We start from the raw sequence: 20,671 nt of genomic DNA on the forward strand, positions 1-20,671 counted from the left end.
TCGTGGTGAGCAGCTGCCAGCATCTAGATAGTAAAACTGGAATACACCACACTAATCCTCCAGGAGGACACTGCTAAAGCTGGTGGGAGTAGTTTAAGGCAAGTGTGGAATGCCTAAAGTCCAGATTGCTGCTGAACTACCTATTGCTCCTCAAGGAAGGCAGAGAGCATTAGGAAAACCTTCCTACAACCCCAACCGGCATCTCATTCCAACTTCATTCCCCACAGCATGTCCCAGAGCCCATAAACCCCTGAACATCCATTATTCTGTGCACTGAGGCAGAGCTGCCAGGAGTGACATAGTCTGTGGCCATTTAACACTGCACTGTGACACATTTCCTCTTTGGGTCTGGAGTAAAATATATATCAACATATAGTCTATTACATAAAAACTAAAATTCAATACAAACCAACCTCTGTGTGGATGTTATAAAAGAATTTTGCAGTCATTCAGATGCACTGATCCAAGGTGATGATTACACACCTCCAGAGGTGAATTCATGTCACATGTAACATTAATGAAGTTCCCTGAGTAAATTCCTTAGAGCAAAACCGTCTTCCGCGCTCAGGAAAACAGCTCTTAGAAGTCAGGTCCTGTTTCCAGGGTTCAGTGAACTATTATGCCATGCAGCAGAAAAACCTGTCTCATGGCTGTGTTCATGGTGTGAAGGAGTACAAAAACTACAAATAAAACCTGCATTTCAAAATTCCTTCATTAGTTTTGCTTCTACTCCCCTACACAAAGCTTTTATGGCATCAGAATCAGGCCTTTGGCGTGGCTTTGGGGTGGTTATACCCTGGGGTTTACAAAGTCAGCATCTCAACAGCACATTTCAGCAATAAAAGGTAACGCAGGCTGCAAGCCTGGAACAGCAATTAAGTTTGTTCCCAAAACAAAGTAAAGAGTCTTTGGGGATTTAATCAGTGATAAACTTCAGACAGCTCACACAGTTGACCTCTCAGAGCTTTTGTTCTGCAGCTTGAAGGATATTCTAAACTTTGAGAGAGCAACTATGAGGAGCAGTTTATTTGCATGACTTCCTTCCATAAACCAGAAATATTTAGATGGAAACAGGAAGAAAGGATTCTACCAAGCATGCTGGAATGCTTATCCATAAACCTTAAGGTACAGGGAACAACAACTGTTTGTTGTTAAATCATGGCAGTATTTCTGGCAATCATTTTACACAGGGAGCAGGAGAAATGCTTCTTTGCCCTATAGCTTGCAAATCGTGCCATCACCAAAGGGATAAAAAAAGAAACAATATCATTCTACTCTTTGGAGGGAGAAAATGGAGAAAAAGGAGAAAAGATAAATGAAATCTTTATGCCACTGAAATCAGTCACAGAATTCCTGCTGGCAGCAGCAGGTTCAAGATTTCAGACTCTCTGGGAGGATGAATTTAGATTAATTCAATCAATTGAAGCACAAAAATCAACACACTTGGTCAAAATTTGGAAAAACTTTGGCCCATAACAGGTCCAAGTAATGCTCATCCAAAGGGCAATGAGGAAAAACAAAACCCATTCCAAACCTAGGGATTCTGACAGCACAGGAACACAACAGCTTCTTTGGTCAGCCCCCAAATCTGTGTTTGCACTATTTAACTGTGTAAGAACATCCTCTTGCCTCACAGGATGTGGAGGAGAAAGATTCTAAAAGCCTAAAGCACCAAAGAGATTTCATTTGGCCAGAATACGGGAGTTAGTTTTCCCTATATTCAATATTTCCCTATCTTTAGGATTTCTAAAGCCTATACTGTGGTCAAGGCCTCACTGCTGCATTTCAGCGCCTCCCAGATTTCAGCCCAATTTTCCACCCACATCTTCAATCCAAACTTGGAATTGCCACAAGAGCAAACAGCTTCTGACAGCAAATAACCTGATCTAGCGTTGCTCCTGAGCCAGACTGTTCTTCTTTGGGATCCAATCCCTGGGGAGTTGGCAGCACTAGAAAAGCAAACACACTTGGAGCTTCACTCCACGCTCTCACAGTCTGACAGCTACACTCTGGTCCGGTTTGACGCACTCACATCCCTGTCCTGCAGCACTGGGAAACATTGGGAAACAACACAAACACAGCACTGGGAATGGGAATTACCTCCAGGACCAGCTGTTAGTGAATGGTTATGCTGCATTAAACCATTTCAAAGCATCATCATTCCTATTTTCTCCCGCCTTCTAGAATTAGTTCACTTCAAACAATCTGCCTCAGAAAGGGGAAAGGCCACCGTATATATTTTAAAAAATCGCAGTCGTGTGCACAGTCAGTCTCTGGGGACTTATTGCAGAAACCATTACTCTAAAGATCTCCAAACAAAGCTTATCTCTCAGCCTTCCAGCAACAGCATTTAAAGTGGAAAAATGCAAGCCTAGCAAAGCTTTTATTAGCAAATTAATCTGAGCTTGTTTATGTTGTAAAATACAAGAGAATTATTAGTTGCACTCTGGAGCAAGCACTTAAACAGGCAGTAATGAAATAAAACCCATGAAATGCACAGCAATTATAGAGGAAAATCAGGGATTCTTGGCAAATGCCCCCACTTGGGAATCAACGGACCCACTTCCAGTCCCTCCCTTCCCATTTTCCTTCTGACAAAGCTGCACCTTCTCTGCTTACAAAAGTTGATAAGGACCTAGTGCTCAACTGTAATTCTGGCCATGCATTAAAGAAATTCCTAAAAATAAGGAACAGAAATATTTCCGAACAGCTGAGTGAGTATTTAAGTACCTCTGCTTTACAGAACCTTCAAAAAAAGTATCTTGTTTCATCACATGGCCAGCTGGACTTCAACAAAATGCACAAAGAACCCAAGTTCTAAACTAAGTCTAAACTAAAATCCCTTTAGTTTAGTACCCACGAGGTTTAGGCTACACTGATATGGAACCTCTAAAAAGTTCCTCTTTGCCAACTTCCAATTTCCAACTCCTTCTCAAAGCAGAAATAACACGCCTAGAGTACTGCCACTATTTGTATTTTATTAGATACATTTCTAAGCAACTGATTTCCCCCAGTAAGAGACTTTATTGTTTATTTTCTAGATAGAAGGGGCTCGAGGTCAGGAATTCATCCAGAAGAACGTGTTCTCTGCCTGCAGCAGCTCCCATTAAGGTATGTTTGAAAAGCCTCTGTCAGCAACCCCAGCAGGACTGGGGTCAGTTTTCTGTTCAAACTGAGGTGCTGAAAGAAAATCATTGCACTTAAGTGCTCTGGTACCTCCACTAGACCTCTCAAATCCAGTCCAGCCTTTTAAAATTTCCAGGAAATCCATATTTAAAATGTTATCCTATCAGAAAAAATGTTATCCTATCAGAAAAAGCTCAGGGTTCACTGTTTTCTAAGACACGCTCCCAAAGTGAAACACACACACAGGGACAAATGGGAATCCAGGGACAAATGGGAACCCAGCACCGCCCTCAAACAGGGAGGAGGACCAGAGCCAGGCAGATGATCTCCCCTGCTCAAGTTTAAGTATTTCCAAATTGACCAAGTCTCTGCCTGAAGATTCCTGGCCCATCTCAGGCCATCTTAAAACACGAGAGTGGAAAAGCAACTCCTTGGCTTGCTTTACTTGGCTGCAGAAGCACATTTCAACAACTTGTGACAGCACCCCAAGTTCTCAGCTGGACTCAGTAACAAGTACCAAACCCATCTTTTTTACTGCTCAGGTGTGCATACAAAAGTGTGGGTTCCCTGCAGGAAGACAGGGTACTTGGCACAGGGAAATGTGTTTTCCTTCCCTACCCTTCAAGCCTAAAAGGACCAGGTATTATTAAGCCTCAGAGCACACAGTACAATACTCCACATTTTCATAGGGATTTGAGTACCAGGGGTTCTGAGGGCTGGAAGATTTCATTCCAAAGCCAAATCCCTAAAAATAAGGCAGCAGCAGTCTTTTCCTTTCTTCTTTGAAACAGAACTAGGGGATTATATTAAGTAAAGCAGGTTAAAAAATGTTATTTACCATTACTGTAATTGCAAAGGTAATTAGGTAGTCAGATTATGAGCTGGCAGCTTGACAAATGAGTCCACAAAGCTCAGCTCCTTAAATAAAGGAACATATGGATGTGTGCACTCACCTTAATCATGAACCAAGTTTACACAGGCTTCTTACCCAGACCCAAAGCCCACGGCCCAGAGGATAGATGTGTGCACCAAAAATTGATCAAAACCATCACAATGCCATTGATGAAAAGCTGCAATCCCTTATTCTCAATTTTTTGTGATCCCTCAAACTTGATAAACAGAGCAAAACCCCTCACTCAGGAGAGCAGCAGCTGCTGTTGCTGAGTGCTACACTGAGCTTCAAAGGAACAAGGTACTTTATTTACTGCTAGAAATCAGATCAATTAAGTGCAGGTAGTCTAATAATATATATCAAGGGAATAAAGGAGGAGTCCTGCTGCCAGCTGGCCACATGGCTGCACAAAGGGAGGGCTTTGCAAAGACAACCAGGGATTGTCCTGACACCTGCCTGCTTCCCTTTGGCATCCTCGGCCACAAAGAGGGAGCAGCGAGCAAGTTCTGTCCATTATTTTCAAGCTCAGCAGTGTTCAACGCTGGGCTACTTCAAAGGGGCACAGCAGCGAGGTGGAAAAGCAGTGTACACTGGGAAGGACAGGCTGATTAAGTTCTGAAACAGCATCAGGATGAAAGACAGAGGAAGAAAAATGTTTTAATCCCATGCCTGCTTGCCCTGGATTTTAGAACCTGGCAGCCCCACAGCTGACAGGGGCTGGAGCACCCCCCTGTGTACAGCAGCACGTTCAACAGTACTTCAGCCCTTTTTTCTTTCCAGAAACCATGGAACCATGCCAAAAAACACACTTTACCCTCGAAAAAAATTCTTGCACTTCAAGGAATCCACCCCAGTGACTCGACTTTGGATTCCCCACTAAAACACCTCCACAGAACAAGCAGGTGGACAGGCAGGGTGCCAAGTTCCCTGGCAGACAGCAGCACTCCCCTCCAGCACCCTGGAAAAGGTGTTGGATCAGTGACATCTCACTCCTCAATGGGACACGGACCAACTCCTCTTTCCAGCAGTATTTCAGGCTAATAAGCAGAGGGAAGTTAGGAAGGAAATGGACCTCCTTTCTAAAACCTCAATTCTTTTATTACTACTGGCTTTGGATCGTTTACTTACCGTTTCTTTGTTTTTAGCAAAGCCAGAACAGGAAGCAAACAGAAGAGGTGGTGACACAGTTAAGCCAAACAGAGCTCTAGATCATGTCACTGCAGTGATATGGTGCCATTCACAAAGAATCCTGCACAGGCTTTCTCAAGAGTGTGTTTCTCAGACAACACAGCAACAGGTTTTTCTGATATCTCCTCCAGAAACCCTCCTCAGCCCTTCCACAGCCAACCTCATTCGACCTGAGACAGCTCACTACATATTTCTTTGATCATTAATCCCAAATTAAGAAGTGTGCAGTGTGTGCTCTCCCAGCTATACGCATAGAAAGGGAACCCAGCTAGGATATTTCAGCAATTTTGAGTTCTGCCACAACAGAACCTATTCAGGGAACTTGTACTTCACTCATTTCAGTTCCCTCCTAAGTACCTGCAGTATTCCAACAACCCTCTTCCAGAGTCAGGGTTCACCTCAAATAATGCTGTAAGAAATCCACCTCCAAAATACACTTGCTGGAGGAACCTTATTCCCTTTTAACTGGCACTGGCAGATCTCAGGTGTGGTTTTGGAAGATAAAAAGGGTGCAAAACGAACATAAATAAATGGACAAGTGCAAATCTAACACAGCCAAGTTCCTGCACTGAACATTTGGTGTCGTGGCAGGGCTGTGAGGTATTTTTCAGCGACCAGTTTCATGGCCCTCTTCGTGCTTCCCAAGAAGTCTCATGTTATTTTCTTACTACAAAGAAGATGTATCTGGTTTCTGCATGCCCTGTTCCCAGGCTGGGAACACGAACCCTTCAGGTGAGCCCTGCTGAGGAAGGCAGGGGACTTCCCTCAGAGCTGTACGGAGCACCAGCTCCCTCTACTGACACTTTCCCAGATAAAAATTCACTCCACCTTTGCACCGACTTTTTCCAACACCTTCAGCGGAAGCAAAACGACAATATGACATTCAGAGAAACGCAGAACACCCTTTAAAAATCTAGAAACAATTTCCTACCTGTGCTGCAGACCTGGAAAAGGCTTTATCACATCGGTTCTAACCTCCTTGCCTGTGGGTTTTGAATTTTTAAGACACCATTAGACGAGATGCTTTTTGCTGCTTGCTTTGACTCGCAGTTTCACATGTTTTACTTTTTGGTGCAAGAATGTCCTGCCAGCATCCAGATGTAACTCTAACACTGATGTTCTGAGATTCATAACCAGACAGTGAAAACATGCCCACAGGTAAAGGGCAGCGTTATTCGTACCGTGACATCTGCACTTTTTCTCCAAAACTGCTGTTTTTAGTCAGAAACTGTATCTCAGCCCTATCTGCTGAGTTTCAAATTCAAATAGATGCTTCCAGTTCTGCATTAAAAATTCCAATCCCCATTTTTTGTTAGTTTACATCAAAATATTAACTTGGAATATTAAAAAACTTAAACAAGTATTTCATGACCACTTTAACAAAAAAACCCCAAACAACCTCTTTACCTTTAGGACTTACAGTAAAAAAGAGGCAGGCTTATATGAGTCACATTTTATTTAACACTCACCTGCACAGCTCCTTACAATAATTCAGGAGACAAACCTGGATTATTGGACTGCTGTAGTTGCAAAACAACCACCTTTGAAACAAAGCTTCCCAATGAAGACACATCTGTGCAGACCAGTCCCTCTCTATGGCCTTCAGTGCTTTATTTGGAAAATAAATACACAGCAAATAAGTACATCTCAGTAAAACAGCACTGCTTCACTCCTGAGACAGCTCTTCCTGCAGTTCAGGGATGTCATTTCTTAAAGCTGTACTTGGCAGCCAAGGCAGCCACAATGTCCCTGTAAGGAGTATCCGAGTCGGATTTGGTCCTTGGAATGCAGCACAGCCGTCGGAAGGCGGGCGAGCGCAGCAGGAGGTTGTGGGAGAGCCCCACGAGGCTCGAGGACAGCCAGTACAGAGCCATGGACTGCAAAGAGACAAACAGAGCTCGCTCAGCTCCCTGCAGTGAGGAGAACACCAGCTTTGGGCAGCTCTTCCCGAAGCACAGCCACGGGCTACCCCCAGTTACTGACAGGAATAACTCACCTAAACCACTCCTCCTCTCAATAACAACAATGGCTCCTGTGTCAAATGTAACTGTCTGTGTCTCTGAACTCTTCTGGGCAAAAGTGTCATCTACACTGAGGCTTGCAGTTCATAAATTAAGGCATGTTAAACTTGTTTCAACTTCTGTATTCCAGACTATAAACTGATGAGAAAACAACCAGACACTTTGTTTTTGCTAAGAACATTCTGCAGTAAAAATGAGAAGTGTTTGAGGAAAACTCTGAAACATGTCCCCATTTAAAACTAGGCTGGTTTCCTCTTTCACTTAACAAGCTCTTGCCTATATGACTTTATACATAAAGTTTTCTTCTCAGTTTAGGGACCACACAAAGGACATTAACTTGCTCTGAACGTCCTTCCAAGTTTGCAAATTCTTCCCTCTTGGACAAAAATATTCCAAAGGCATGACAAATTTGAACACGCTTGTAGACAAAACATCTGATGTGTTTTCGGGCAAACAGCAGCAGAAATACGAAACCCATGAGGCATTGGGGCTGCCCTTTAGGCACCACAACACACCAGTCACGGGTGAAGAGCCACAAAAGTCACCTCAGTACTTACAGAGGGGACTGTGGCAGCCACAGGGATCATCACCACGGACACCACGCGGAACAAATTCGTCACAAGCTTCTGGAACCTGGACACTTGCATTTTTTTTTGCGAAGAAAAGATCTGAAAGAGGAGACACTCACAGTTATAAACAGGTTCTTTTTGAAATGACCAAACTGAGGGTTAACACCCAGAAAGCTCATTAGAACGTCATTCTAAGAGAAATTTCAGTCAAAAGTAAATTTTACTGAGGTTCAAGTAAATCTGAAACATGTCACATCACAATTTGTCACCTCTGAACAAGACACCGACACATTCAAATGCACAGAATGAAGAGGTTATTGTTCAGTTCTGCCCAGTGCATTTAAAGCAGAAATAATCTGGAACCACCCTTATGTTTTTATCATCTAAAAATTCCATGAAAAGAATTATCCCTTTGCAATCACTGTGTTTATTCTACTAACATACCTCCACTATCAGCAGATTCACCAGCCCCAGGGAAACAGGCAAAATCCATGTGGAATCAGGTGCTGTGAGGTCTGTAAACCACAGTGCTCCTCCTGATGAAAACTGCTCTTGAACTACAAGAATAATTTAAGGCAAGTACAGAACTGAGTAGGATTTGCTGCCCCAAGTGAGCCAGAACCGTCCCACGCATTACAATCCAACCACACAACTTTCTAGGTACATTTTAGCTACGTGATAAATGCTGTTAAAGCAGAAATCTTTGGTTCAACAGATTTTAACAATCTGCTATCAATACAAGTGAAAGTTGGTGGGAGATAAAAGCTGAGAGCCAGCTTAGCTCTCAACAGCCACAGAGAGGTAAACTTGTAGTAAAAACTACTTTGATCTCAACCACCACTTTACAAGTCAATGAGGAAAATAAGACTGCAGTAACCTATAGTGTTTACTTCATGTTTTTGAAATAATTATATATAATATACTTATATTTATATATTATATATAAATTTATGATATTCATAATATATTATAAATATCCACAATATTTATAGTATAACATTTACATATTATATATAAATTTATATAGTATATATAAACATAACAATTCTATTTTTATTAATAACTGCGTAACTAGCTACATTTTTGTTTAGAAGAACAAACTAAAACTCATCTCTAAAGAAAATATATATAATTTTTTTTTATTTAAAAACCATCACACATTCACCTTGTCTATAGTATTTCACAAGGAAGAAAAATAATACAGATTAATAGTGAGTGTGCTGTGGCATGGGTAATATTACTTGCTAAATAGGATTATCAGACTATATTAAATTTAAAACTAAGTTCAAACTACATTAAGCTCAAACTATATTAAGTTTAAAAACTCAGTAGCTGACTTTTTATATCAGCTGATACATCCAGTTCAAGAGATGGTGTTCTGTAACCAACAGAGGGTCTGTGCAAACAGTAAGTGAGTAAAACATGACAATGAAAGAGCCCCCTGTGCATGTTAATCACCTTCTGAGCCCACGGCACCGACGCTGCAGTTGCGCAGAGCCAGGGACACGCAGACCCACATGGGGATCTGCACCCACACCAGCAAGGTGGCTTTGAAGGGGTGGCAGTTGTCCCGAATGTACAGCTCTGTAACAATCCTCCGCAGGTTCTTCTTGAAGTGGAACCTTTGAGAGAGAAAAACAAACAGTTCAGAGCTTTAAAATGGATAAAGCCTGAAAGGGAAAAGAGCAAATAGGAAGGGAAAAAAAAAAAAAATCTAAGTTTTGGGCACAACGGCAGACTCTTTGTGGGCTGTTCCCTCCTGCCACCCCTGGCTCTGGAATGGATTTGTGAGCTGTGTACAATCCCCCTCATACCTGGCCACCTTTTCAGACCAGCCCAGCTGCTTTCCACGCACTGAAACCTCATAGCGAAGGCGCTCGGCGAGTCCTTTAATCTCAGGCTGCAAGTTTTCCAGCTAGCTAAAGAAAACGAGAAATGTTTGGGCAAAGTTGCAGGCAACAGCCACTTCCTCTTCCCTCCTCTGTTATTAATTATGCCTATGTAATTAACACCCTGTACAGACATTAACGATATTCATTGTCACTCTATAATATAACTTAACAACTGTACAGATATTAAACATATTAATTACCACTGTGTAATTTAATACCTGTACAGGTATTAAACACGCCTGTGAAGGACAGGGAATCTCCTGAATGTCTTGCAGACAAGGTAAGTGAACACCTTTGATCTTTAAACAATATAACCATGTGAAGATAACAGTGGCAAGTGTAACAGGGACAAGTATTTACAGTAACAATCTAAGATACTGCTACATGAAGACAGAATTTTATCAGATTTTATACGTTTTTAAGAAGAAAATTGTTTCTATCCCAGCTGAAATCAGGGCAATTCTTAACAATTAATCTTTTTGCCTTCATTCAGGACTTGTGACCAGCTACTTTACTTACAAAGACTCACCAACTTCAATGTCACCTAAACGGTAATTAACAAAAGTACTTAAAAACCTCCGAAAACCGGTGGAATAAAAGAATTGTTACGTTTATTCCTCGGCCCCTTCAGCCTCTCCCTCACAGCCCCTCCCGCCCCTCAGAGACCCCTCAGCCCACCCCTCATGGCTTTCTCTGCCCCTCTGAGCCCCCCAAAAGCAAAACCCCCCAAAATCACAAGACCCGCTGCAGTAAATGAATTGTTATTAAGAATTGTTTAAGAGACGCTTATTCCACGCCCCTTGCCCCGCCCTCAGCGCCCCGACCTTGGCGAGCAGCCGCCCCTGGTGCGCGGCCAGCGGGAGGGTGACGGCGGTGCGCAGCAGGGCGGCCCCGCCGGCGATGGCGGCCCACCAGGGCAGCCCGGTGGCCGCCTGCAGCGCCGCCAGGCCGCCCTCGGCCCAGTGCACGGGCTCGGAGCTCGCCGCCCACTCATACCAGCCGCCGTCCCCTCCGCGGCCGCCCGGCCCCGCTCCTGTCGCCGCCGCTGCTGCCGCCGCCGCCCGCGGGGCCCGCGCGCCCGCCCGCGCGAGCCGCCACATGGCCAACGGCGCCCCCTCCCACACCCAGATATGCGCATGCGCGGCCCGCCCCAGGGCGGAGCGCGCGACGCCGCGGCCGCCATGGCGGCTAAGGGGAGAAGGAAGGGCAGCCAGCGCCGCTGTGCCGCCACCCTCACGGGAAAGAATGTCTGCCCCCTCTTTCACCTTGTACCCATTACTCCTGGTCCTGTCACTACAATTCCCCAGAAGGCCCCTTCAGCTACTGGAAGGTGCTACGAGGTGCTCCGGGCTGAACAGCCCCAGCTTTCTGAGCCTGAAAACTATATTCATTAATGAGCAATTATTCATTCCACATCAGCGGTGTTCTCCTGCCCAGCCACGTTCTGAACTGTGTCTCCTCACCTCTTGTGTAGCAAGGAGAGGTCTAAATAACCCTTAAACCACACACTCTGCACCATGTTCTCCTGTCCATGTTAATCCTAACCCTGGTTGTTCCCTTTTCTCAAATACAGGGCACTTGCCAGCTCCCAAAAGAGCATGTTCCTTGGTTTACTGGACAAATAAAAAGCATTATATTGTGGAAGAATTAAAAAAAAAAAAATATATGAGAGAAAAAAAAAAAAAAGGTCCAATTCCCTCCACCCAGGATTTCCCATTGTCCAGCCACAGTGGGTGGCATCAAGCCTGTGCTGCCCCACACAGGGATTGAGCTGTCAGGTCAACAAATACTCTGGAATTCATGGTCTTAATCAATACTGAGTACTGTTTCTCAGTAGGATTAACAATTAGTAACCTCAAACAGCACTAAAGCCTTGAGCAAATGATGTAGCAGAGAGCTGCTGGTCACACAGCAGAGGGGAAGGACACAGTACCACCACAGTAAGGTGTGAGATGGAGTTGCAGTCCTTTTTCTGAGCAGTTCATTTCAGGATCCACGTTGTTCCCACCACATCTTCACACGATGTATTTGCAGCTGGAAAAAGGAGCTTGCTTTTATTTAGAGCACCACCTAAGGGCAGGTATATGCACAAGGCTTGTGCCCACCTCAAATACCAGTGTGTAAAAGGCAAGTGGGGTATTTTTTCTGGCTTTCAAAGGAGCACCATAATAAAAACAAATAGTACTTCTTAAATTTGAGTTGTACATCTCCTTTAAACACTATGTACAGGAACTGCAGGGGAATCCTGACTGGATCAGTGCAACTGCTCACCCAGTCTGGCCTCAAAGGACCCCCGCAGACTTTACCTCCTGGTACTGCTGTTCACAGGTGACAGCTCCTGGCTGGAAGGGAATTCCCACTTGGACTTCTCCAAATAAACCTTCAAAGGGCTTATTCTGGAATAAACCTGCCTTTGGAGCTTTCAGCAGGGAAGCTCTCATTTCAAGCAGATAATGTATGTATTCTGAAAAAAATCCAACACATATTTATTTGGGAAAAGCCCTCTGATAATGCCTAGGGGTTTTTTTGTTTTTATAACGTACTCAAATTACACAAGTAGAAAAGTTATGCTTATTAATAGTTTAATGTATGAAGGAAACATCCAGATTTCTGAATATGAAGGTACATATCTCACATTAATTTAAGTCTACATAAAGTAGAGCCTCTATAACTGACATATTGAAATTTACTTTCTGCTTAGCCATTTGTTATGTAAACAATTGTACATTTATTTGCCATTCTAAAACTTCAGGATCAAGTTTACATAATTTTGCTAAATTTCTGTGTTTGCTCAGAAGCAGTTTACAGTACTAAAACCAACCAGCCAAAGAACAGCTTCAACAGAAAGTTATGTCAGAAAAAAAAAAAAAAGAGGAGGAAAGGAAAGAAGAAAGTCTAACTAAGTTGAAACATATGATGGTGGGGAATGGGTGGTCACAATGTTCACAGAAAAAGGTCAGTTAGTAAGTTCTTCTGCAAAAAGCCTACACACTTCAGTCAAGCACATCAGTAGAATGATCTGGGAGCACATAAACTGTTTCTGCCATTTGTGGTTTCCTCTGCAAAACAAGGAATCTCAAGGCCAGCACGTTGATCCCACTCAGCCCAGTTGGTTCATATGCACACTGTTCATGTGAGGTGTCCAAGTTCCAGTCCACACCTGCAAGAGAGACCTGTGTTAACCCTTTGCTCGGGGCTGCTCAGAGCAGGGCACAAGTCACAGGGACACTGCGGGGCCCAGGAGAACTAACAGGACTCTGTGCACGTGCCAAAGTACTTGCAAGGCCAGTGCCTGAATCCCTCCAGCTCCCAGAGTGAGAGACTCATCCTCCTATTACAGTTCAGATTTGATATCAATCAATAACTTGATTTCTGGCACCTTATCTCCTCCCAGCACCCTCAGCTCTGAGGAAACCCAAGTCTAACCAAGTAAAGCTTTCTCTGGGGGACAAAGTTTCCTCATTAAACCAGAAATCACCTCATTGTGGTCAGGAGCCACTTCAGAGCAATACCTGAACGGTGGCCAAACCCCCTCTTCCACACACCTATGGTCTGCCAGAGCTGGGAGCTGTTCCCTGGAGCTTGGATCATTCCCAAGCAAATTAAGCCTAGAAACATCTTTATTTAGTAACAGTGTAACAGAGCTCACTGTCTAATTAAAAATAAACACAGGATACAGTCTAACAAGAGCCACTGATGTTCCATTAGAGTATTAGTTGCTGAGTAGGAGCAAGAGGTTTAGGGGAATTAAACGCGCTGCCTAAATTATATTTAGTGGACAAACCAGGCAAGATCAGAGCAGCAAAGAGCTACTTACTCCCTTCCTATGAGCACTCCTAATGCAGTCAGGAGTCCAGCAACAACCCCCTGCTGTTTCCCATTTTTGGGAAGGGAAAGCTTAACTAACAACAAAAATAAATGGCTTTTCCTACCAAATTTTGCCCAAAAATTTGTTTTCCCAAATGCAGAACTGCACAGACAGGAATCACGATGGTTTTGGGTAAAATACACAGCGTAAAAAAAGGGAACAATTACCGTCTGAGGCCCGTTGTTCTCTGTGGAATTTGAAACCATCTTTATCAGCGAGTTCCAAGATGGGTCAGCAGCATGAGGCCCGTTAAAGATGGGGCCTCCAGTACCATCTGTGATGGGGGCTACGGGAGGAATCATGGCGTTCCCATACACAGAAAAAGGCATTCCCTGAGGGCAAGGAAAAGCAACAGTCAGGATGTTTTCATGGATGCTGCTATCCCTGCACAGACAGAAGGGCTCAGAGGGCTTTGTGTTGCCTATCAGGCCCAAGGTCATTACCCCGACTTTTGGGAAGTCCATGTATCCTGCAGGAACGGGCTGATGGAATGTACCGGAAGGCGTGACGATTCCCGTGCTGTCCCTCTCCATGGCTTGGTGGGAGAACACGCCCGGGTCAGACATGGGCCGATGGATCATGTGGCTTCCCATCCCGCTGTGACACCAGTCCACTTTATCTGACAGCACAGAGACACAGCGTTACCCCCACAGGACACCCCCTCCTCCTGCACTGCCCAGCCTCAGCTGTGCCCTGTGCTCAGCCTGCAGCTCCTGCACCCACCCAAACCCTGGCACGTGTGGGATGGGGAGCACCACACCGGGCCCCTGCAGCCCCCAGCCAGAGCTCTGAGGCGGTGCCAGGAGCTGGGAACAGTTACCTGTGACCAGGGCGCTGCCCCTGCCATTCTCCTCCAACTCAACAGCAAAGCTGGCATTTGGGGTAACTCTCCCTCCTCCAAAAACCTCAATTCTTTGCGCCTTTGGTGCTGTGAAAATGGTATGTATGCTACGAAGACTATTTTCTCCACTTCATTACCATTCTTCCATTTATTATTTAATATTCTAAGAGACAGAGAAGTACTTTTGCAAAGCAAAACCAGAAAATGACCAGCTCCAGACACATGGTCGTGTACTAATTACATGAATTCACCAGGGGGAGCTTGGTATTGGTGCTACAGTTCAAACCTCAGACATTCATAAAGCCAATTTTCAAAACAAAACATAAGGAAATTGTATTTGGAGAAGGGATATAAAAACATTTCTGAGGCATCCCAATAGTCAAGAAAAGCCAATCCTGTTGTGAACTGAAAATCAAAATATTCAAGTAATTGGAAAAAGTAGAAAGCAAGAAGCATTCTGAAGGCCAAGACAGGCACAAAGGACAACTTTTACAGCCAGGCAATATAAACAAATATTGCATTTCTAAAGCCTTACCTGGGAGAAGACCACTAGGGAAGTAAAATGAGGTTTGTATTTGGGGATAAACCCCAGGGCAGTCAGTCAGTTAAAACCTTAAGCTGTCTGGACTCAGTCAAGCAGCAGAACAGGTTATTAGAGGGGCTGAGCAGTTCCCATTCCCATTCCTGCAGGTTTTCCCAGGCAGACTGGATGAAGCCCTGAGCAACCTTGTCCAGCCTAATGGCAAACCCCATTTTGTGCAGGAGGCTGAGAGGACCTCCAGAGGTCCAATTCAACATGGTCTTATGATTCACATTTCCCATCCCAAGAAAAAAACCCCACAGAAACTAACAATCAATCCCAAACTCCCCCCATCAATATGACAAAAATTGATCAGTCTCCTGTAAGTTGCATCTGAGACTCCTGGTGAGTTTGATGAAGTTATTAATAAATTATGAAATACTAGATTCTACGTGACTCCAGGAGAGCCAAGAGCTTGTGTTGGTAAAATGCAAATGGCTGGAAAAAAACCAAAAAAAACCCATATGTAGAACATGACCACTTAAGAGAAGCACCATCCTCAGCACAAAAAGCTCTATCTTGGCTACAAATTAAATATTATCTCCTACTGTACAAACAATCTCTTTCATCAACAGAAAAAACCCAGACAGTTATCTTGAGACACCTTAATTTCCCCTCTTCCTAAATCCAATGATGCTCACCCAGTTCACCCCTGTAAACCCTGTGGTTTTATTTTTCCTGTTACTTCTTACTTGGAGTACCAGATCTTCACAGCCAGGGCGTTTCACAACTGCTTTCTGAGACCTCATTAAAACACAAGTAACTGGACAGGAGGACAAACAGAAGTCCCCGCTCCAAATTCCTCGGAAAGAGCACTCCTGTATTTTGAGGCACTCACTTCTGCATCATCCTCCAGCACTGGAGTGAGTTTGGGAAACACAACACTGGGATCAATTCAAGTGCACCTATGAACACCACATACCTTGACTGCCACCTATACCTTCGAAGGACCAGATCCCACTATGTCCCACTGGAGCAGCCAAGTTGCTCCCAATAACAGAAGGAGTAGACGTTCCAGTTTGTCTAATACGTGCAGACCGTTCAGTCCCGATGGGAACAGGAACTTTTCTGTCCTGAGAAACATTACTGGGCTTTTCTGATCCCAAGGACACTGCTGAAGGGGTGGGAGAGGGTGCTCGTACTCCAGAGGACACGGACTGAGCAGGAGATTCTGCAAGGAGAGCAACAGGAGCACTTAGTGGTGGCAGCCAGATCCCACAAACCCACCCCTGAACATCCAGCAACTGGCAATGGGGAGCTGGTCAATGCCAGGTTCATCCAGCACACACTTCAGGATAAATTCAAGTCTTACTTTCAGATCAGAGAGACATCTACCATTGATTCAGTCCCTTATATAAAATGCTTATCAAGCCCTGGCAGCCCAGCCACTGGACACATGTGACAAAACTTTAACTGAGCATCACTCTCTATCAGAAGCAGAGGATTTGAGGATTATAGCCAGAACCAAAGCTGAAATAAACCCTAAGAAATCCATGCTGCCGTTGGGTTTATTTTTTCCTCTTTTTTTTATTTCCTTTTTTAAATCCTGATTTGTTCCCTGTGGGCTTTTTATCATTATTTTTGCCAATAAATCAGATTCACTCATTCCCTGAATAAGCCAACGCTCAACAGCTTCTTATTTCTTTGCCCACAAAACTGCCCCTCACAGGCAGAACTGCAGGGGCCAAAGGTGGAGGAAGGCACCAGAACCTGCCCTAAGGATTTTCCCTCGAAATTCCTTACGCAGTTCTGTGAGACCCCTGTATTTACACGGCAGCTTCTCACCCGCTGCCTGCTGAGCAGAACTCACCGTTGGATGCTGATGAACAGGGGGGCAATAAACTAAGAGGGGAAAAATGCTGTCTGTTAAAATTAGCAGCTGCAGGTGCTCCACCAAGAGGTGCCCCGGGCGCGTAGATCTGCCCTCCCGAAAGGTTCGAGGCAAAGTTCCCCAGGTGTGTAGAAGAAGGTGTTACAGAAGCATAGGGGGAATCCATACTGACAATACCTATGAGAGAAACAGGCACAAGTGACTCCCAGGACTCCAGCACCTCCCTCAAGAGCTTGCCCATACTATGGAAATAGGAAGGAAAGAAGGAAAACTTTTATCCCGTGGATTTTTTGGGGGGGTGTGTTACTATTTTTCAAAGAAAACTGGGAGTCTCAAGCTTTCCACTTTGCAAGTCTGGCCTGCATGTGGCAACTGTGCTGTACATATAAACCAAGAATGATTCCCATTTGATTAACACCAAATGGCAACAATTAGCCAAGATATTCAAAATACAAGATTTACTGCTCCCTTCATGTTCTCTTCAAGGACGAAAGGGGAAAATAAAATCTCAGGGGTCTAAGATTTATATATTTGTATATCTTATGGTTATACAGTCATATATCAAAATGCTGAGAAGTATATTAAACTGACAAAATTCAACACCATCACATTCACAAAACAGGAAAAAAAACCTGCTGTTGTATTGATTCATAAACAACTCAGAGGTCCTACAAAAACAGGCAAAGATGGTCCAAACCACGTCTGTACTTTCTGAAAGCTACAGAACAGGTTCTGTGACAACCCCCGGCCTCTGCTTTGGGCAGAGGGCTCAGTGTTTCCCTACAAATTTCAGGCAGTCAAGGAAATAACATTTTTTGCTCAAATTTAGTAAATAAGTTTAAGTTACAAGTTCACACCTGGAAGACAGCCTCAGGAGATGTCACCACAAACCAGAACAGGCATTAGGTGGTAGGGAAGGGAGGTAGAAACAACAGTGAAGTGTTTTATTATCTCAGCTACCAGAGCAGAGCAGACTGCAATGGCAAAAAGAGTGACTTTTATCAAGCTCATCAGCTGCCACCCAGTTATTAGATTTGAGAGGGGGCACTTAAAAAGGAAAATGAGCTCTACTAGGCTTGAAAAATCCAGATTAAACCGCATTATTAAGGTGTGGACACCAAACACACTTACCTGAGGGACTTGGAGCTGGCCTCTGTAACGGTGGCCTAAAACCTGGGGCTTTGGAAGTGTCAGACTGATGTAACGGATCTGAATTTGGCAAAAATGAGGACTTTGCGGAGAGCATGGATTCTGGTGGTGTCTGAGATGAAACGACGGACCCACCCCAGAAGGCATGAGCAGATGTGGGGCTGTTCTCAAACAATGTACTAAAGGGCCCGAAAGGCAGAGTAGCACTGAAGTTGTTCCCCATGGGCTTGTTCGCCGGGTGGGCCGAATTCTGAGAAGCACTTTGTGTACTTAAGGTAGAAGGAAGCTGCACTGAAGAAGGAACACTGTGGGGCCTTTTGATGTGGTTGACGTTGAGGACTGCGACGGAGGAGTTTTGCACAGGAGCTGGATTCTTGTGGACGCTGCCGGTTGCGTGGACAGGCGGTCTGATGGCCGGGGTTTCCATCTTGGCTGCGGGCTGGGCAGACCCCATGGACGTCTGGGACGTGGGGTAGGTCATCGGGGTGTTGGTCGGACCCGCCACGGGAGCAGATGAGCTCGTCGCCGCTAAATTTGGAGGCACGACCAGCCGAGGATCTGGAGCAGGAACCTGAGGTTGCTGGAGAGGGGGCCTGGCCTCTGGCAGAGGAGCTCCCGGGGGCTGCTGATGAGCGGGATGCACGGAGGAGCTGCCGGTGCCAGGGTTGGGCTGCCTGCTGCCAGTCGAGCCGCTCACCTCCACCGCGGGCGGGCTGCCCGCGTCCGCGTCAGACGAAGGCGCACCTTTGTTGGGAGAGGCCGCGGCCGCGCAGTCGGAAGGACTGCTCCTGGCGACGCCCGCGGGCTGTGCGGGAGGAGAGGGAGACGAGGGGGAAGAGGCGGGGTAGTGTTCTTTGGCAGTAGGAGTTGGATACGTGGCGTTGGTGGGCGCCGTGCTCGTGTTGCTCGCCGTGGTGGTCACGGTGGTCGTCGTGGCGTTGGACGTCTTCACGACCGTGACGAAGAGCTGTCTCCTGACCGAGGGGGAACTCGGGCTGCCGCTCGCGGAAGAACCAGGCACAGTGGAGGCCACCGAAGTCGTGGTCGCCGTGGGACTCGTGGTCAGAGAACTCGCCGGGTTCCCCTGAGCACCGCTGCTGTTCTGGCTGTTGTGGCGAGGCACCATGTGAGGTTTCGGCGAGTTCGTGGCTCTCGCGGGGCTCAGCGGCCGAACGGGAAACGGGCCCCACGTGGACTGGGCTGGTGGGAAAGTACCTCCGAAGTGTGTCATGGGCAACCGAGGCGGACGGATCTGCTGGAAGGTCTGAGCGGCGAGCAAAGCGTGTGCAAACTGCGGAGGAGGATACGCCAGCGGGAGGGAGACTTGGAAACCGGGCCGCACGTTGTTCACGGGGTTCTTAATGCTCTTGTGAGTGGAGGCTGAGGAGATGGCAGGCACGGAGAGCGCGGAGGCAGGCTGGGACGCCGACGAAGCAGCTACAGTGGTCACCTTGATGCCCACAAGAGAACTGTTAGCAGCTGTGGTGGTGGCAGGCGCCGAGGACCCCATTTTGGAGTTAGCGGTTGAACTTTTCAAACGGTTCTTTGGAATAAGTTCATCGATTTCCTTGTCTGGATCCTTAATCAGAGCATTGATCAACTGCGTGGCCTGCCTGGTTGATTCTGTGCCACCCCTACGAAAAGGAAGGAAGGGGAAAGCACATCTAAGCATTTACACACGTTATAGCCAAGAACCTCCAACACACGATCCACAATCCAGTCTCTCCTCTGTCATGCTAACACAGACAGGAAAATAATTTCTCTCCACCTGAAAGCTGAGCTTGGCAGGTTCCTGCTGCTGACAACTGCTCAAGAAGCTCAAGTTCAAAACTCTGACTCTCCCCAAAACCCCAAATGGTTAAAATATTTACTTCCCTAAACAAGTCTACATATTTAGCTATGTCCCAGCGTTTATGCTTTGCTTTATCTCACAACTTGTATTTAGTACCAACACATGGTGGTTGTACTCGTGCTTCCCCATTCACCTCCCCTGCCTCAAAGTGATCTTCCAAGGAGCAACCAGATCAAGCCTTTACATTTTGCTATACAGACAAGTGTTCTACAATGAGAAGATCCCCACAGGAAGGAGCAAATGAAGGCTCCTGCTCACCTAATCGTGATTATCCGATCTCCAGTTTTATCCTTCTGTTTGTCAATGTCTATGTGCGCTCCCGTGCACTCCCGGATCGCGTTGATGTTACATCCTCCTCTGCCAATGACTCTGGAAATTACAGTTGATGGAACAGAAACCTTCTTGGATCTGTATAAAAAAGAAACAATATCTAGTGGGAAACGCTTCCAAGACAAGAAGCTGCAGGCAGGTTGGTCAAAATAATCTTCTATTTCCTGATTCAAGCTACATAGCAGCGGTTTTGTGAAATCTCAGCCCTCCTAAGAAGGTCATTCAGTAACTCCAGGGAGGGCTACACAAAGGACAGCAAATAGGGAAAATAGGGGAGAATTTTGTTTACCTTCTCACAACTTCCTTCCACCCTTCTTCCCTTTTCTGACCACGTTTGGGACTAGCAATGGTTAGCTTTCCATTTGGAGAAGAAAGGGGAGAAGGAGCAGATTTTGTGCAAGTAGACAAGGAATTACTCGTCACTTCATTAATAACTTCAGACAACCTGTAAAAGAAATGAAATGCTGTTATTATGTGGGGAAGAAAAAAAAAAAAAGGATGACTTGTATTTTGCATGCAGGGTCCCAGGGAC

The 20,671-nt window shown here is 45.4% G+C and overlaps 2 protein-coding genes across 12 annotated transcripts in view; both read right to left on the reverse strand.

Moving 5' to 3' along the window:
* Nucleotides 1-6,782: 6,782 nt before the first annotated feature.
* Nucleotides 6,783-10,871, reverse strand: LOC113974888 (cytochrome c oxidase assembly protein COX18, mitochondrial). The gene is made up of 7 exons (XM_027698420.1): nucleotides 10,811-10,871; nucleotides 10,513-10,697; nucleotides 9,611-9,711; nucleotides 9,255-9,418; nucleotides 8,241-8,353; nucleotides 7,785-7,895; nucleotides 6,783-7,083 (listed from the first exon to the last, which is right to left on the reverse strand). Exons 1-7 carry the CDS (start codon nucleotides 10,869-10,871, stop codon nucleotides 6,910-6,912), a joined length of 909 nt encoding a protein of 302 aa, XP_027554221.1. The 3' UTR covers nucleotides 6,783-6,909.
* Nucleotides 10,872-12,253: 1,382 nt separating this feature from the next.
* The window catches only part of ANKRD17 (ankyrin repeat domain 17), a 52,808-nt gene continuing 44,390 nt past the window's right edge, over nucleotides 12,254-20,671 (reverse strand). For 8 of the 11 annotated variants that reach the window (XM_027698424.1, XM_027698426.1, XM_027698429.1 and 5 more), the window contains 9 exons: nucleotides 20,429-20,584; nucleotides 20,068-20,217; nucleotides 17,940-19,591; nucleotides 16,788-16,985; nucleotides 15,900-16,148; nucleotides 14,377-14,484; nucleotides 14,000-14,175; nucleotides 13,724-13,888; nucleotides 12,254-12,848 (listed from right to left, as the gene is read on the reverse strand). In XM_027698424.1, coding sequence (XP_027554225.1) covers nucleotides 12,789-12,848; nucleotides 13,724-13,888; nucleotides 14,000-14,175; nucleotides 14,377-14,484; nucleotides 15,900-16,148; nucleotides 16,788-16,985; nucleotides 17,940-19,591; nucleotides 20,068-20,217; nucleotides 20,429-20,584 — 2,914 coding nt within the window. In that variant the 3' untranslated portion in view covers nucleotides 12,254-12,788. The remainder of the gene's footprint in view (nucleotides 12,849-13,723; nucleotides 13,889-13,999; nucleotides 14,176-14,376; nucleotides 14,485-15,899; nucleotides 16,149-16,787; nucleotides 16,986-17,939; nucleotides 19,592-20,067; nucleotides 20,218-20,428; nucleotides 20,585-20,671) is intronic. The other 3 variants (XM_027698433.1, XM_027698430.1, XM_027698425.1) reach the window with 1 other exon arrangement.

This window comes from Neopelma chrysocephalum, unplaced genomic scaffold (genome assembly GCF_003984885.1).
Source record: "Neopelma chrysocephalum unplaced genomic scaffold, ASM398488v2 Primary Assembly neopelma1_128, whole genome shotgun sequence".
In the NCBI taxonomy this organism is placed as follows: Eukaryota; Metazoa; Chordata; class Aves; order Passeriformes; family Pipridae; genus Neopelma; species Neopelma chrysocephalum.

Bases quoted from the DNA above. Each gene is read 5' to 3' on its own strand.
- LOC113974888 (XM_027698420.1), bottom strand. From the start codon at position 10,871: ATGGCGGCCGCGGCGTCGCGCGCTCCGCCCTGGGGCGGGCCGCGCATG. The intron at 10,698-10,810 runs GTGGGAGGGGGC...GCGGCCGCGGAG, and splicing joins GCGCATGCGCATATCTGGGT to GGGACGGCGGCTGGTATGAG. The intron at 9,712-10,512 runs GTCGGGGCGCTG...TTCTTTAGCTAG, and splicing joins AGGGGCGGCTGCTCGCCAAG to CTGGAAAACTTGCAGCCTGA.